The following is a 15,875-nucleotide window of genomic DNA, read 5'->3' as shown; positions in this document are numbered from 1 at the left end:
TTAAAAATTAAAATTATAAAGAAAATGAAAGGGACCGAGATCTATAAATAAGCTGGTTGGAATTGAGGAGGATCTCGTGCGCGCACAATAAATCCAATTGCCTTTTCGTCGAGGGCTCGTCGCGCACTTTTATCTTGACAGCCGATTTTGCCTTCAAAGAATATTCAGTCTTTTCCTTAAGTGCTCTCCTTTGCTCCTGGCGTAAGAGAGATGGATCTCGATGCTGGGTCGAATAAGCGTAGGGTTTGTTTTTCCTGGCTGGGTGCGAGAAAAGTGCTGCTTTTAGGGCTGCAAAAAGAAAAAAAAATGTATTAAAAGCGCGACGAGAGCGGCGGCCGATTGGTCGACGCGATAAAAAAGCCAACGCGCGCAACAATCTTGGAGCTGCATCTCAAAACAGTCAACGCCAAAATCGCTCACAATAAATATCAACTTGTGCGCACCATAATTTTTTTGTTTTCTAATTTTTTAAGCGAGTTAATAATGCTAAAAAAAAATTATGAATTCACTAGCCGCAATTGTCTAAATTTCTGTTTATAAAAAGGTAATTTATAATTTATCACTTTATCATAGGGGAAAATGGCGGAGAATTTTCTGCGCCTAACAAATTCCTTTTACATATTTTCGCCTAATTATATTATATGTGTATATATAAATTAATGTTAGCAAAGAAAGAAACTTTTTGTTTCAAATTTGTGTTGGGAAAATTTGCGTTAATTCAATCTATTCAGTTTTCAAAGTGATGTTTGGCATAGAAAAACATTTTTATCATCCAACACGCATATAAAATATAGATATATTTTTTTTTGTGATTTTGACCAAATTCTTTCTTGCGTTGATTTGGATTTAGAGACAGTTTGAAACTGATATTAAAACTGATGGCGGTGGGAGGAATTAAAAACATATAAATTCTTTTGGTGCGAGGTTGATTTCTTGATGTAATTCGATTGAATAAATCTTCAATATTTCTATTTTTATTTTGTTGGTTTTGATTGTGGAGTGCTGGGCGTCTTCCTTAACAAAACACGCGGCGACTCGAGTTTTATTTTATATATTTATAAGGTGGCTTCGGAGAGAGAGGGAAGGGTTTTCTCGGTGCTGGCGTCAAGGTCTCTTATTTTCTTCTCTGAGAGCTCGGCGCGCGTTTTGTTATTTCGATCGGACGGACGGTCGGAGGGAATTCGTGCTTTGTTCTCTCCGCCCCCCAACTCTCGAGGCGCGATGGACGGAAAAAATTTGATCATAATATAATAACGCGCGCGCCGAGCAACAAAATTTTTTTCCTCCTCTGAATTTTCGAGTCGCAGAGCGAGGAAAAGGGAAAAAGCGGCGGCGGCCATTTTGGCTGGGAGGAAAATTTCGCCATTGTGCGTCGACGCTGCAGCTTTTTGTGAAAAGCGGCGACGACACTTTTGTGCTGTATATTTAATTCACGAGATTTCGAATGTGCTGGCAGATGTTGAGAGAAAGAGACAATTACTGACGAGCGACGCAGCAAAAACTCGCGCCGCGCAGGAAGCAAAAAATTATATTCATACAAATGATAATTCAAATAAAGCACCGCGCGCGTTTACAGTTAATCTCAAGAGAAGCTGCACGTCCGCCTCTTCACCCAAATCAACGCGCACACGAAATCTCCACACTTGCAAATTCCAGTCAGATAACTTTTCATCTAAGACAGACGCGCAGCCATGTTCAAAATCCTCATAAACTTTTCACGTCTGCGTCTCTGTGGGAAAAAAAATCATGTTTAATCGCAAATGTGTAGGAAAATTTTCTCAAATTCCAAACTCTCAAGTCAAATAATATGAATAATTGAAAAATATTTATGAAAAAACATTTATCAAATATCTTTCTTTTTGTTACTTCAGAAATTAAACAACAAACAAAAATTAAAAGACCTAAATTTTAGTTAAAATATTTATTTACAGCGTTACTTGGAATGATTTTCCTGCAGAATGAGTTTGAGTGTTTGGCCCGGTGCATTGCAGCGGGAATAAACTCTGCGCTCCACTTTGCAGTGACACAAAAGCAGATTTTGAAACGTCGAGGCCTTGGGCGCTTCGGATTCGAGGCAATTAATCGCGACTCTTTGTTTCCTTCACAACTCGAAACATTCGTTTATTGAGAGAGGGATTCGAGTTTGGTTCGTTCGGGCGGGCGGGCGGACGGTCGGACGGAGATTGATGGTTTTTCGCTCCCTTCCCTCGGCGCTCTCGAAGCACGATTAATGAAACCGAGAAACAATTTCATCTGCCGCCACCGCCGCCATTTTCTCCACGCCGCTCCTCAATTTCAGAACGAAAAATGAAAATAAAAATAGATACCATCAGTGATGAAAAGTTATAAAATGCCAAGAAAAATGTGTCATGTACAGTGTGTGCGATGGTTTTATAGTTATTTGTTTCACTTTCTATAAATCAAAGCAGAGTGGTCAATAATTTTGTTGCACCCAGTCAAATCAAGACTTTAAAAACACAAATAATTGGATTATTATTATGAGAAAAGATATATAATGTAGTCAAATGGCGAAAAACAGATATTTTTGTTCCCCAAGAATAAATGAACATTTGTTGGCTCTTCAATAATTGATAGGCATAGGCACGCTCCTTCCAAAATCAATCAATACTTAATTATTGTTGTTTTTTTTTTGTCCACATTGTTACAAATATACAATTGTTTTTACATTCAATTTTTGTTTTACGCGCATATCGAGAGGCTTTTTTATTTAACTCGAAATGTTACCAAAACTTTGAGGCTGAAAATTGAATGTAAACAAAGTGATGTAACAATTTGGACAAATATAAAGAACAATGTAAAATCATCTCATATATTTTTCTTTGGAAGTAAGTCGAGAGTCTTGATAATTTTATTAAAAACATATTTTCCGCCCCTCGATTATGTTAAGTATTTATTCTGGAAAAGCAAATAATTACTTCCTCCTTAATTGATGTTTTTGGTGAACAACGCTAACAATTCAATATAATTTTGGTTAATCGCAATGTCAACCGAATTCTGGAATTTTCTTTCCTTTTAGTGCAGATGAATTTCTTCAGAATAATAAAACTTTTTCTTGACAATTTGTGCTTCATTTTTGCCAGAATATCTTAAATATTCACTAAACTCGATTCCTGCTGAATTTGGGTCTCCTCCAACCCAATTACCTTTTGGAAAACAAAAAAATCAGCGATTATTTGAGACTTGCGCGGCGGCAGGATGATGCAGGCGGAATTTGCGCTGACTCAGGGAAAAGGCGGCGCACTGGGTCACTCACTAATTTTGTTTTGCTTTAATTGATTTGCAGGTGAGTATGAATTGTGCAAGAGCGAGGAAGAAAGTGGCGTCGGCGGCGCCGAGGGCGTCGACTTGCTGAGTGGCGGCGCCGACGACGTCGAGTTTGACCTGCCGACCGCCCTCGACGCCTTCTCGCTCGAGGACGCGCTCAAAATCGCCTCGCTCGACGACTCGCAGCACGACCCAGTCAAGGTCAGTAGCACCATCACCAAAAATTCTTCCGAATCTTCACTTGGGTAGGCAACCCGCGCGACGCCAGAGACCCTCACGGCTGCATACCTCGCCTTAAAAATCTAATTAAAAACCAAATTGGTGTTTATTTGATCAATTATTTCTTGGCTAGCGCCAAAGTTTGTTCCAAAAATACTAAATTCAAAGCTAACAAAATTATTCACGTATTTAAATTGGTTTACATGAAAACTTTCTGTTGTTTGGTGCGGGTTTGTCCAACAATTCCTTTTTTGAAATAAATTGTTTTCAACTATTGAATGAAGAGGCAATGTATTTTTAACATTGTGGAGACCAATATTAGCAAAGCGAATGAAAAATAAATCTATTTTCTTAATTATTATTATTTCGGATTTACATTCAATTGTTGAGAACAATTAATTAAAAAAAAAAAAAAATGTTGGACTAGCATAAATATTTTGCTCAAACTTCTGAAGTAAAAAAGACCCCATCCGTCGCAGTGAGCATCGGTTGACTAATTTTTTTCCCTTCTTATTTCCAAAGTTTCTGAATGGATGATCAGAAGTTAGAAAACTGAATGATACTGGAATTTTTAATGAATTTAAATAATCCTTCTCAATTAATCTCCAAATTACCATCATAAAGGTTGGGGATTTTTTGATATACCTTTTAAATTCTAAGAATTTTCTTCCAATTTGGCAGAGATTTGAAACTTATGTTTGGTCTGCTGGTTGCATACGTTGGTATGATTCTGAAGATTATTGCTTGATCAAATGATTCTTAGAATTATTGAGGGCGATCCAAAAGCCTAACCTGGCCCGGGCTAACTTATCCCACCCAGCAAAATTGAATGGCGGGTTAAATTAGCCCAGGCCAGGTTAATTTAGCCTGGGCCAAGTTAGCCTTTTGGATCGCCCTCATTATTATTATTATTTTTTAATTGTTTATCCCTAAAAGTGTTATTGCTAAAAGAATTTAAAAAATGGATTTGTTTCATGCTTTGTCGGTTCTGTTTAATACCATGAAAAATCCATCAACACCGTCAATTGCACATTTAGAGGTTTAAAGATTAAAGTTTTGTGCTTTAATTGATTGCAGGAGGAGGAGGAAGAGGAGTTGGGTGCGATGAGCGGCGGGGGCCACCCTGCGGCGGGGCAGCACCCCCTGCATCCCCACCACCACCACCTGTACGCGCCCAAGCCGCACCACCTCTCCGCCGAGGTCAGTCTTCTTTTTTTTTTAAGAATTATTTGGCAAAATCGGTGCTTTTAATTGCTGCAGCGCGCGATATCGGAGTCAGTGTGTCTTGTTTTGAGCCGCGTCATCGTGATGCAGGTACAAAACTCGATGATCCACTTTTGTTTGTTGAAAAAAGCGAACGGGGTGACGAGACGAAAACTGATTTCGCTGTTTCATCCGCCTTGCCCTAGGACCAAACTCAAGCTTCGACTTTTTATCCCTCCAAAAGCAGACTCGACTAAAAATATATCCGCAGAAGTCAGATTTTCAGACGATTGATATTCTATTATCACTTATTCATTCAGCCATCTAGAGCGCACTAAATTGATCAGATTAATAAATAAACGCTTTCCAATGTTCTCAAATCCCTAAATTATTTCTCATTGAATACAATTTTGATTTAATAAAAGTCATTGCCACTAATTTAAAGTTTTTCTGCAATACAAACATAAAATTGAGTCTCACACAATTAACCTAATTCTTGAAGTAAAGAATGGAACCTCTAATTTATTTATCAAATTCTTCACTTTCAAATGAATCAAAAACTCCATAAAATATAACGCAAATTTTTATGTGAAAAAACTCATTTTCTAGAAGTAAACTCATCGAAACGTAACATTTTCAGCTATTTTAAATCAACAGCTGGCTCAAAATTTTGTATTCTGGTGCAAAAGGACAATAAGGCGCAACTTTTGGCTATACTTTGGATTTTTTGTTAATTTTGTTGCGTATTTTTAAGGAGCGCCTTTTGTGCCAGCAAAATAACCTCATGAAACCTAAAAGTTCGGTCACTGTTAAGAAAAATATAGTAATAATAATGATGCCTTGGTCCAGTAGCTTAAATCTCCGGCTGTGAAAATAAAAAACCTCTACCGTAATTAATGTAAGTAATTAATTTCAGTTTTTGTGAACCCTTATGCATCTCTGTTGGCTGCAATTGGACTTAAAAAAGTGAATTTTTTATGGGTTTTATGAATCGAAATATAAACTATCGCATTTATGATATTTGTTTGCAGAAATCAATTAAATCAAAGTGCTCAAAACAAAGCTTGATTTGCACAGAAACAAGGAAGTATAAACTAATAAAAAATTAACTTTTTTCTACCTTCAATTAAACTTCCTTCTAAAATTTAATGAGACCCCTAATTTTCTAAATGATTCTTATATCATGCATGGTCTATGAAGTAAGATTTTGTGGATAATTTTTTTTATGCCCAATTCTTTTTAATAAGGCTTTACAAATACATAATATTAACATCCAATTATAAAATGCAACTTGCCATATGATCTGAATGAGAGCATCAAAAGCAACGAAATTATTGAGATAAAAAAATGCAGCGATTGTTCCGCGAAATTATATATGAAAACATTGGGAAACTGGCGCGGACATACAATCTTCATACACCGAAAAAGCTGCTTCCTTTAATTAAAATGTCTCGTGGTTTCCAAAATAGTTATTACAAACTTCGCGCTAGACTTTCTTCAAAAGAAGTTTGGCCTTTCAAAGCATGCAAGACAAAGATTTTAATAGTCTTCATGTTTTCCCGAGATGTTTTGGCTGCAAAAAGGGAGATGAATTGAAGGTGCTGGGCCGGCGGGCACGGAAGTGCATCAAAGCGGCGAAGCAAAGAAAGAAATAAAGAGAGAGAGAAACAATGGGTGCAAAAAGTGCGGCCATTAAAGTCTCTGCTTTTTCTTGCTCCGCGCGTCGGTCGCCCGCAGTTCTGCAAATTGTTATTATTTTTACTCTTAATGCGCCTGCGAAGGTAATAAAAGTCAAATCCGTTTGTCCCTGTCGCCTGCAAATTGCTCAATCGCGCGCGGGAGCCTTTTTTGAATTGGCGAATTCGCATCAGACCGAAATAGGAAATGCGTCGATCGGTTTGTTTGTTTTGGCGAGCAGCAGAGCTTGAAATGTTTGAATGCAGCGCCGAAAGTGCAATTAACGCAGATGGCGTCGCGCGCGATTATGAGAGCGGAAAAGCGACAAGAAAGCGAAAACAGTCAAAAAAAAGCGCGCGCGTGACGCAATGTTTACAGTAACAAAATTAATCAATTCTTGGCACAATCTTCAAGAGAAATTTAATTTGATGGTTTTTGTTCCTAACATAATAGAAAAATCCATCCATTTGCTTCAACTTGAGCCACATTTGAAACCACAGAGATTTAACAATAATTCTTTATTTAATTTCATATTATTTTTTTAAATAGATCTATGCAATTAATTAATTCGGAAATAATCTACTTGAGCAGAATGAAAAGAATGTAAATTGCTGTTAAAATGTTAAAGCCTTTGCGGTTCACTTCCAATTTGTTTTGGTTTATCTCGGAAGGACGGGCTGGCGGGGAGCGCGGGCTCGGCTGAGTTTGCTCGGCCGGTCGTTCAGTCGGCGGCCGCGTCTCTCCTCGCGCGCTCCTTCGACAGCCTCCGCAGCATCCAAAACGACCAAGCAAGTCTTTACGTATTTTATCCCTTTCTTTCCAAACTCTTTTCTTCACCAAAACATATCATATTTTTATTTGAGCTTACAAGATTATACTTTTCAAATTACTTTCCAAGAAATGTCCCTCTTTCAATTAATTATTTTTATATTGAGGGCGATCCAAAAGGCTAACTTGGCCCAGGCTAAATTAACCTGGCCTGGGCTAATTTGACCCGCCATTCAATTTTGCTGGTGGGCTAAGTTAGCCCTGGGCTAAGTCAAGTTAGCCTGGGCCAGGTTAGGCTTTTGGATCGCCCTCATTATTTATTCCACTCAAGTCGAATTAACTAATTATTATGTAATTAAATTATAGCCCGAATTTTTTGACGCAATTTTACCATTCTGAGCTATCCTTTACAGTCAAAATTTAAATTTATTCAAATTAATGAGGGCGATCCAAAAGGAAAATTTGGCCCAGGCTAAATTAACCTGGCCTGGGCTAATTTAACCCGCCATTCAATTTTGCTGGTGGGCTAAGTTAGCCCGGGGCCAGGTTAGGCTTTTGGATCAATATTTGTATAATATTATCAAATTTTATTTTTATTTCATTCAGAATCATTTATTTATTCAAAATCTTGAAAAAACTTTGACGGTAAAGAAAAACGTGTGAGAATTTATTTAGTATAATTGTTTTGTAAGTGATGGAAGCGAGTTTAATTCAATTTCGTGCGAGGTAAAAAAGAAACGATAATTCTCGGCGGCTGTGAAGCGTAATTTGGGAGTCTGCGCGTCCGAATTAATAGTCGCTTAATCGTCTCGGTGTGCCGCGGGCCAGCTCATTAGAATCAATTGGTCGTTACGCGTCCCCGATCCAAAGAAAGAAAACAAACTTTGAAAACGCAGATTTCTCTCGTGCATGCGCAGACAAAAGGAAAAGAGAAAATAATTTTTTGGTTTTTCCTGCTTCTTTGTTGTTGGCGACCTCGAATGCAAACCGGCGAATGAACGGCGTGAGTTGCACTTTGCAAATTGCAGCGCCAAAAAAAGCGGCGGCTCAATTCAATAATCGCGGCAACACAGTTACCGGCCGGCCAGCACTCGTCGTCGCATTTGCGCGCCTAATGACCCAACTTTTTGCCTCTTCAAATCGCTGCATTGTCTTTTTTCTCTCCTGGCAAAATTTTGAAATTCGCGCACTTGCTGCTGGCGGGGGGGGGGGCGTGGGAAAGGCTCATTAGCGGCGGCCATGCTGGCGCGATTGCACCGACGTGCGTCACAATGCAATTTTCGCCATATGGCACCCGAGCCGCAGCTTTCTTCACAACCTAAGCTGCAAGGCCAGGCTTTTCTCTCCGCGCCTCGTAAATTCCGAGTGAAAAAATCGAAAGACCACCGCGTTGCAGCTTCTTCTTTTTTCTTCGACACAACGCGCGTCGTAAAAGCGGTTTTACGAGTTGTCACCTTCTTCGCTGCATTGTGTGCGCCCGCACAGAGAAATGAAAACATAAATCCACCGTTGTTTGCTCTCCACAGATCTCTTTCTATATAGTTCTCTTCCTTGTGCTGACAAACACGCTAACTCTCCCCTCCCACAACTCTTTCATAACCAATTTTATACATACTAATCTCCTCTTATGCGAGCAATACGGAATTCGTGTCACGTTGGCAAAAATTGGGCACCACATCACGATTCCTCAAAAACCGTCTTTTTATATAAATTTATGCAACCCGCGAAACATATCAAATTATAGAAATGGCATTGAAGAGGCTAACTTTTCAACTAATACCTTTATATGAGGGGGAGATAATTTTTTCCTTACAAATTTTATACAAATATATTTGTAGATTTGGCTTACAACATTAGTTGAAAACAGACTATTGAAAATTAACGTTCATCGTCTCTTATGCGATATTTACTAATTTATTTCGAAATTTTTTTCTTCATAGGTCCAATGAAAATTTCTAGTGTTTTAATATAAAGAAACTTAACACGACTGGAATAAATTTTTTTCAAAATAAAATCAATGCTTGGCCTTAAAATTTTCATCAAGATCTTATGGGAAACTGCGAGTTTCAGTAAACATTTTTCTCATCAACAATCATATACTGTATTTCCAATTTGACCACATTTCACTGTACTCATATTAATATTGCATCTATTTAAATAATTATGATAAAGTTAATAAATACACAGATTTCTTTTTATCATTTCCAAAAATATCAAATTTCCGTTCAAGTGACTGCTTAAGATCGCAGAAAAGAAGCAAAAAATTGAGACCATGAAAGAAAGCGTTCCGAACAATTTGTTGTTCCTCTGCAACGCAAATGACAATTAATTTCATTGTTGCAATGTTTGATTCAAATTTTGTTCTAATTTTCTTGTCTTTGTTGACAGGGCCGAATGCCGATGGTGGTTCGCGGCGGGGGCGGGTGGGCCGACGTGGGCGGGGGCGGCTTCGAGGGCGTGGGCGACGCCCTGGGGCCGCCGCCCCCGCACCACCACCACCACCACCAGTTCACCTCCACGTACCTGCCCGACCCCAGGTCGGTGCTGCTGCACAACGCAACCCTCGCGCCGCCCCCACCCCTGCCAGAGTTCAACGCCTCCGCACCTCTCTTTGGTCAGTATCCTTGTCTAAATTGCTGCAAATACATGAAATTTCGACAGGAGCACTAATTTATCAGCTAACTTTTTTTTCACTGGTTATTTTTTTATTTTTGAACCTAGAACTTATTTGGATAGATCTTTCTTTAGTTATGCAACGGGCCTTGTTGCAAAGCTTTGCAGGTTTCATAACTTATGAACTATTGAATTTTATTTGCAGGAGGCAATGCCAGTTTCTGCGGCGTGCGTGGCGGAGGCGGTTGTGGGGGTGTGGCGGGGGCGGGTTCGCACCTAGGGTCGGCCGTGGCCGCCTCCATGAATCTGAGCGCCCCCGAGGGTCTCCCGCCCCCCTCCGAGCCCCCCTTCAAGCTCGACAACGACGCCATGTATTACCAGGCGAGTGCCCTCCCCCACCCTTGTCTTACACTGCTCTGACCTTTGACCTTTCAGAACGCCTCTGGCGGTGAGTCGCTCAACCACACCTCCTCCGAGGGCTTTTTCAACTCGATCCTCAACGACGAGGAGCTGCAACTTGTCGACATGGCCATGAATGAGGGTGAGTAAAAAAGAAATCAAATTTGGTTAAAAGAAAATAATGAAAAATGGACAGGCATGTACACAATGCGGCTGCTGGACAACTCAACAGGCGTGGGCGCCGCTGCAGCGCCGGCTGGCGACGCCGACGGCTCGAGCGACAGCGCCGTCAGCTCGATGGGCTCGGAACGCGCGTGGGGAACCGAACCCAGCACCTCCAGCTCATACCTTGACTACTGGTATACAACCTTTGCTTTCCCCAAATCTTTCCAACAGTGCTCTGAAAGAATTACTAAACAAAAATACATATTTTCTTGTTAAAACCTTATAGAGGGACACAACACTATTTTTTTCCTGAATATTACTCGCGTTTTCCAGCCAAAAGTATTTGAACCTCCATGAGGATTTTACTGCTCGAAACCGGTAGTAGAATTTTACAATTGGGACTAATTACATTTCATGCAGCAGAGAAAGTTTTATCTCTGATGAACCCCTGGGTCATAAAGGGGTGCCTATTTTTAATATTTTATGGTGATTATAAATCTAACCTTTTTCTAAAATCAGGAGTACTGTTGAGCCTCTTTATATAATATTATTTTCATGTCAAATTTTTACAAATTCATAACTTAAGACTCTACTGAAAAAAAAAAACAAATCTTGATATTTCTTACTGACAGGATAAAAGCAGATAAGAAGCCTGTTAGAATGAATAAATGTTTTCATCAAAATATTCTCTTTCGCTGTCACATTTGCTTGGTTATAACTTTTTGAAATGATTAGAGCAGTTTAATTTATTCACTCATTGTAATCATTTTGATTTGCAGCTCAAGCGGCCAGAACGGCTGCAAGTACCGTCCGTACGACTACAGCGGGAGTGCGTACGCAGGAGGCGGACCGCGGGGGTCTGGAGGCGGAGGGGGCGGCGGCGGGGGCGGCAACGGGGCGCAGAAGAAGCACCACATGTTCGCAAAGCGCTACTTCAACGAGACCAACGAGCCTAAGTGCGTCGACTTCCGCGAGGGTCCCTCGGGGGCCCCCGTGGGGGCCGCAGGAACCCCGGCGGGGCCGCTGGCCGAGCACGTGGCGCACAACCACACGTACGGGCTGCCCGGAGGCCTGCCGGAACCGCACCCGCGCCGCCCCACGCGCGACAAGAACAAGCACTCAAGTGAGTTGATTGACCTTGATTTTTATATGACCTTTCGGGGTGGATGGGATTCGGTTTGACCTTGGCACTGTGAAAAGCAGATTTGACTGATCGGAGCGAAATTTGCGCAGAGGATGAGCACCTGACGCGCGACGAAAAGAGGGCGCGCGCCATGCAGGTGCCCATCAGCGTCGAGGAAATCATCAACCTGCCCATGGACGAGTTCAACGAACGCCTCTCCAAGTTTGACCTCACCGAGGCGCAGCTCTCCCTCATCAGGGACATCCGCCGCCGCGGCAAGAACAAGGTTGACGATTCTCACATTTGAAAAATTCAAACTTTTAAAAGAAAACATTGTTTTTCACTAATTTTCTGACAAATAGATTTTATTAATGGGCAAAATTGCTTTTACACAATGTTTGTGTGGTGAATTGATTATTCAAAACCATTTATTGCCCACAATCTGCCTGAATTAAATTAGTTTAAAATTGAAGTTACAATATTTTTTTTTTTTTTTTTTTTTTTTTTGAAAACGCTATTGAGGAGAGGCTTTTGCAAAAAACGGCTCTAATAATTATGATGGTAATCTTTCTTTACATTTTAGCATTGGTTTGGAGACAGTAAGAAAATTTCAATCTATTTGGAGAACTGCATTTTTAAATTTAGCATTTTTATCAATCCTGATCTGACTCAAAATTGAAAAACGTTTCACAAAATCACGTTTGTATCCCCGACATCAAAAATTGAAATTGATCTTGTGGGAAAAGGTTTAGAAGTTAGTGTAGATCATTAGCTCCCTGTTAAATGGGGTAAGATGAACATGATTTGGTGAAATTTTTTATCAATTTTGGTCCGGCAATGAGAAAAAAGAAAAAAGTTATAGAAAAGTCCAATAAGATAAAAATGTTTAACTTAAATAATTTGGTTCTCAAGGAATTAAATTAAGTCCACTTTGAACTGCTCATGTAGAGAAAAATTGACATCAAAATAATCGGGCTGGTTTTTTTCCTAAGTACAATTATATAATTTCGCTAAAAAAATGTTATGACTTAAAGTAAGAATCAATTTAAGACAATTAACTTTGGCAGTGGTGCTTGGTGAAAATTAAAGTTGATTGAAATTGGAACAGGTGGCGGCGCAAAACTGCCGGAAGCGGAAACTGGACCAAATCATGAGTCTGGCCGACGAGGTGAAGATCATGCGGCACCGGAAACACCGACTGCTCAGGGACAAAGAGTGCATGTTGTCCGAGCGGCAGCGGCTCAAGGACAAGTTCGCGCAGCTCTACCGCCACGTCTTCCAGGTTTGAGCTCTTTCAAATAAAAAAGGCGCGCTTTATGCAAAGAGAGAGTTTTATTTAAATGATTTTGATTCGCAGGCGCTGCGGGACGCGGAGGGTCGTCCGTACTCGCCGTACGAGTTCAGCCTGCAGCAGGCGGCCGACGGGTCGGTGCTGTTGGTGCCGCGCAAGGACGACAAGCAGGACCTCAGCAGGCGGCCCTAGCCAGCCACGCCCCCCACAAGAGGAGGGCGAGGGGGGCGGGCCCGTGGACAGGGGGCGCCGAGTTGCACGCGTCCACGTCCGAGCAGCTCTGCAGACAGCCGCGGATGTACCTGCGGGGGCAAAAGGTCACTGAGGTCACGACCGAGGTCATCGCGCAGACACTGACCTGTCGTCGAGGTAGAAGCCGCCGCAGTGGGACATGCGGATGATCTCAGTGTCCGTGGTGAGGGTGCCGCTGTCCAGGGCGCACCCCCGCACCGTCACCTGCACCCCGTTGTCGTCTGCAGCCGAAAACAAACAACAAAACTTTATTTATTTCTGAGAGAGACACACACAAATGTGCGGAACAGATTTGGTGCGCGAGAGTGATTTTTCTTTTCATTTCCGTTCGTTCGTTCACTTTTGTTTAACCGTGTTGTTTTAATTAAACCATTATTGTTTCCCTTCTGCTGCCTTTCTACTATTTATGTTGCAATAAACGAAAGCAGAACTGACTTTTGCAGAAAACAGACATTTCATTTCTAATAGTTCAATTAAAGATATGAGAAAAGTGCCAGGCCTATAGGTAAATGGCTGCAAAAGGAGTCCAACACCACAGGGCCCCAATTTAAGAGTGGGCTTCAATTTTTACAAAATGGGTGACTGATGTGCGAAATTCTCTAAAATAACAAATTTGCTTTTGGTCCAGGAATCAGAAGCATTGTGTAACCTGCAAAAAATTCAAGCTAGTTTAAATTTTCTGGATGAATCGCGCAAATTTATAGTCATTTCCTCTCAGCCGGTCAAATATGAGGGGCTGCAACTGAATTTTTTCTGAATCAGAATTCTACCTTTCAATTTATGTTTCCCAAAATTGAACGGTAGAGAGGAAATGTCTATTTGCACGATGCATCCTAAATTATGTATAAGGGCAACACCTCAGTTGTTTTGAGCCTTCTAGGTTTGATTATAACTTTTTTCTCTCAAATATTTTCCACAAGCGCTAGAGCTCTTAAAAAAACCGTTTAAAAAATTGGAAAAATAAGTGACCTTTGTTCAAACAATCTAAAATTATGGTGCCAAGAATTTTCTAATTTCTGTAAATGTTAGTAAGGATGCTAATTAAATTTTCTACCTATCAACGATGGTCAAAAGTCTGTACAAGAAATAAAATTACTAAAAAAAACGCCATTTTTCAAAAGGTACTTTTTTTGCCTTGAAAGGATAGCGTCTCAAAAGAACCTCAATAGAATGGTGAAAATTTCAGAGTGGCATGACTTTGTTTGGGTTGAAACGTTTCTTTCGTGGACTATTACTTATATTGGTGGTAGTTTTTTTTTTTTATGTCAAATTGAGGATTTGGCGCTCAAGAAGAATCTCATTTTGTTTTGTATCCTTTCCCTAAGCAGCCCTGGAAATTTTCTTAATTCATTAAAAATTAAATTAATTCTCCGAATCGGGCCCCCTTTTTTGGATGCAAATAATTGCAAAAATAAAAAGTGAAGCGAGAACCGTAGACGCCGGCGAGTTTGACGCAGGCGGTGGCGGGGAAGAGGCCGTTCCTGCCCTTGCGGCCGCCCAGGCACGGCGACTCGAGGATCGAGGTGGAGTAGTTGTTGTGGAAGGGGTCGTCGCACTCGGGGTTGTTGCCCGCCACCGACACGCACTTGAAGCAGTCGATCCCCGCCACGATTCCTGCGGACAATTTTGTTAATTTTTCCATTTTAAATGGAAAATTTCAGACCGGCCGTTGATAGGAGCAGCAGCCACGTCAGCCAGGTCGTCGCCATCGCCAGCCGTCCATCAACCTGCAAACTTTGGTCTTTATTCAATTTTTGGTGCAAAAGAAAAAAAATCAATTAGCAAGGGCGGCCGGAGAGCGGCAAATAATTAATCGGCGGGGCAGATTTCCCCAAGGGAGCGCGAGGAGGGCCAAAGTGCAATTAGGCCGCTTTCCGCCCTTCAACTATACAGGGGTCGTTTGCTCGCTCGCTCGCGTGTGAGTGTTTGCATACAACGGGGACGCGAACACACACCTCGAGAAAAGCAACAACGGCCGATCGAACTCCTGACGCCGACCCACAACAAAATCGTTTTCATGAACTTATAAAGTTAAAAGGTTTTCCTTCTCGACAGGACATTCAAAATTATAGAAGTTCAATTATATGAAAGAAAGGAATAAGACTGCATATAAAATAAAAAAAGTATGAAAATATTGCCACTTCAACATAATGAGGGCGATCCAAAAGGCTAACTTGGCCCGCGGTCCAAAGTAACCTGGCCCGGTCTTATTTAACCCGCCATTCAATTTTGCTGGGGGGCGAAGTTAGCCCTGGGCTAGGTCAAGGTAGCCTGGGACAGGTTAGGCCGCTTTTGGATCGCCCTCAATATCACTGCACACATTTTAATACTTAAAAGATATTGTTACAAATAATCCAAGCCTCTAATTCCTGTACTCACCGTTACAGACTATGTTGGATTAAAATAAAGTCAAGTTTTTACTATAAAATTACGTTTGGATGAAGCGGTGTGTAAGATAATTGCAATTACTTTATAAGGAATGAAAACTTCCAGAGCAAAAACGAGTTTTTGCGTATATACTTGAAAAAATGGACAAATAGATAGAAAAAATAAGAGGTTTTTCTCGAATAGACTTGATTGGCGGTGAGGCTGAGAGGATGCCGATTGTGCTGTGCCGCTCTAGCTCCAGCCACCCTTTCTTTTTATTTTTAGCCGCGGTTTGTTTGTTTTCGCTAACGAGTCTCGCGATGACGGAAATCGAAAGCAAAACTTTCGGAAATCAACAAATCGAGAGGCCAGAAGAAGGAAAAAGTTTTGCTTTTCCCGAGGTGGGAAGGAAGATTTGCAGACTCACGTGTCGGTGCAAGGGGCAGCAGCAAAGTCCGTCCGTCGCTGTTTGGCCGCGACTCGTTGCTCGGCGACCGACGGACGGCGACGGTG

At 41.1% G+C, this 15,875-nt stretch overlaps 2 protein-coding genes across 7 annotated transcripts in view; one reads left to right on the top strand and one right to left on the bottom strand.

The window, feature by feature from the left end:
• LOC132195746 (segmentation protein cap'n'collar) overlaps positions 1-13,442 on the top strand; it is a 26,489-nt gene extending 13,047 nt beyond the window's left edge. For 3 of the 4 annotated variants that reach the window (XM_059617924.1, XM_059617925.1, XM_059617927.1), the window contains 10 exons: positions 3,305-3,486; positions 4,582-4,704; positions 9,541-9,766; positions 9,971-10,146; positions 10,201-10,306; positions 10,361-10,523; positions 11,109-11,452; positions 11,533-11,738; positions 12,561-12,734; positions 12,810-13,442. In XM_059617924.1, coding sequence (XP_059473907.1) covers positions 3,305-3,486; positions 4,582-4,704; positions 9,541-9,766; positions 9,971-10,146; positions 10,201-10,306; positions 10,361-10,523; positions 11,109-11,452; positions 11,533-11,738; positions 12,561-12,734; positions 12,810-12,935 — 1,826 coding nt within the window. In that variant the 3' untranslated portion in view covers positions 12,936-13,442. The remainder of the gene's footprint in view (positions 1-3,304; positions 3,487-4,581; positions 4,705-9,540; positions 9,767-9,970; positions 10,147-10,200; positions 10,307-10,360; positions 10,524-11,108; positions 11,453-11,532; positions 11,739-12,560; positions 12,735-12,809) is intronic. The other variant, XM_059617926.1, reaches the window with a different exon arrangement.
• LOC132195751 (uncharacterized) lies at positions 12,755-15,875 on the bottom strand. Of its 3 annotated transcripts, none has more exons than XM_059617932.1 (5): positions 15,790-15,875; positions 14,659-14,722; positions 14,427-14,609; positions 13,102-13,216; positions 12,755-13,045 (listed from the first exon to the last, which is right to left on the bottom strand). In XM_059617932.1, exons 2-5 carry the CDS (start codon positions 14,702-14,704, stop codon positions 12,919-12,921), a joined length of 471 nt encoding a protein of 156 aa, XP_059473915.1. In that variant the 5' UTR covers positions 14,705-14,722; positions 15,790-15,875; the 3' UTR covers positions 12,755-12,918. The 3 variants fall into 3 exon arrangements, with proteins under 3 accessions (XP_059473915.1, XP_059473916.1, XP_059473917.1); XM_059617933.1 differs by having other exon boundaries at positions 14,659-14,729; positions 15,790-15,859; XM_059617934.1 differs by lacking the exon at positions 15,790-15,875 and adding an exon at positions 15,375-15,729.

This window comes from Neocloeon triangulifer, unplaced genomic scaffold (genome assembly GCF_031216515.1).
Source record: "Neocloeon triangulifer isolate White Clay Creek 2 clone unplaced genomic scaffold, ASM3121651v1 ptg000010l, whole genome shotgun sequence".
Classification (NCBI taxonomy): domain Eukaryota; kingdom Metazoa; phylum Arthropoda; class Insecta; order Ephemeroptera; family Baetidae; genus Neocloeon; species Neocloeon triangulifer.
This window is presented reverse-complemented; position numbering and strand designations above follow the sequence as displayed.

Coding starts and splice junctions, on each gene's coding strand:
- LOC132195751 (XM_059617932.1), bottom strand. CDS start 14,704: ATGGCGACGACCTGGCTGACGTGGCTGCTGCTCCTATCAACGGCCG. Junction 14,610..14,658: donor GCTGCTCCTATCAACGGCCG/GTCTGAAATTTT, acceptor AATTGTCCGCAG/GAATCGTGGCGGGGATCGAC. Junction 13,217..14,426: donor CAAACTCGCCGGCGTCTACG/GTTCTCGCTTCA, acceptor TTTCGGCTGCAG/ACGACAACGGGGTGCAGGTG.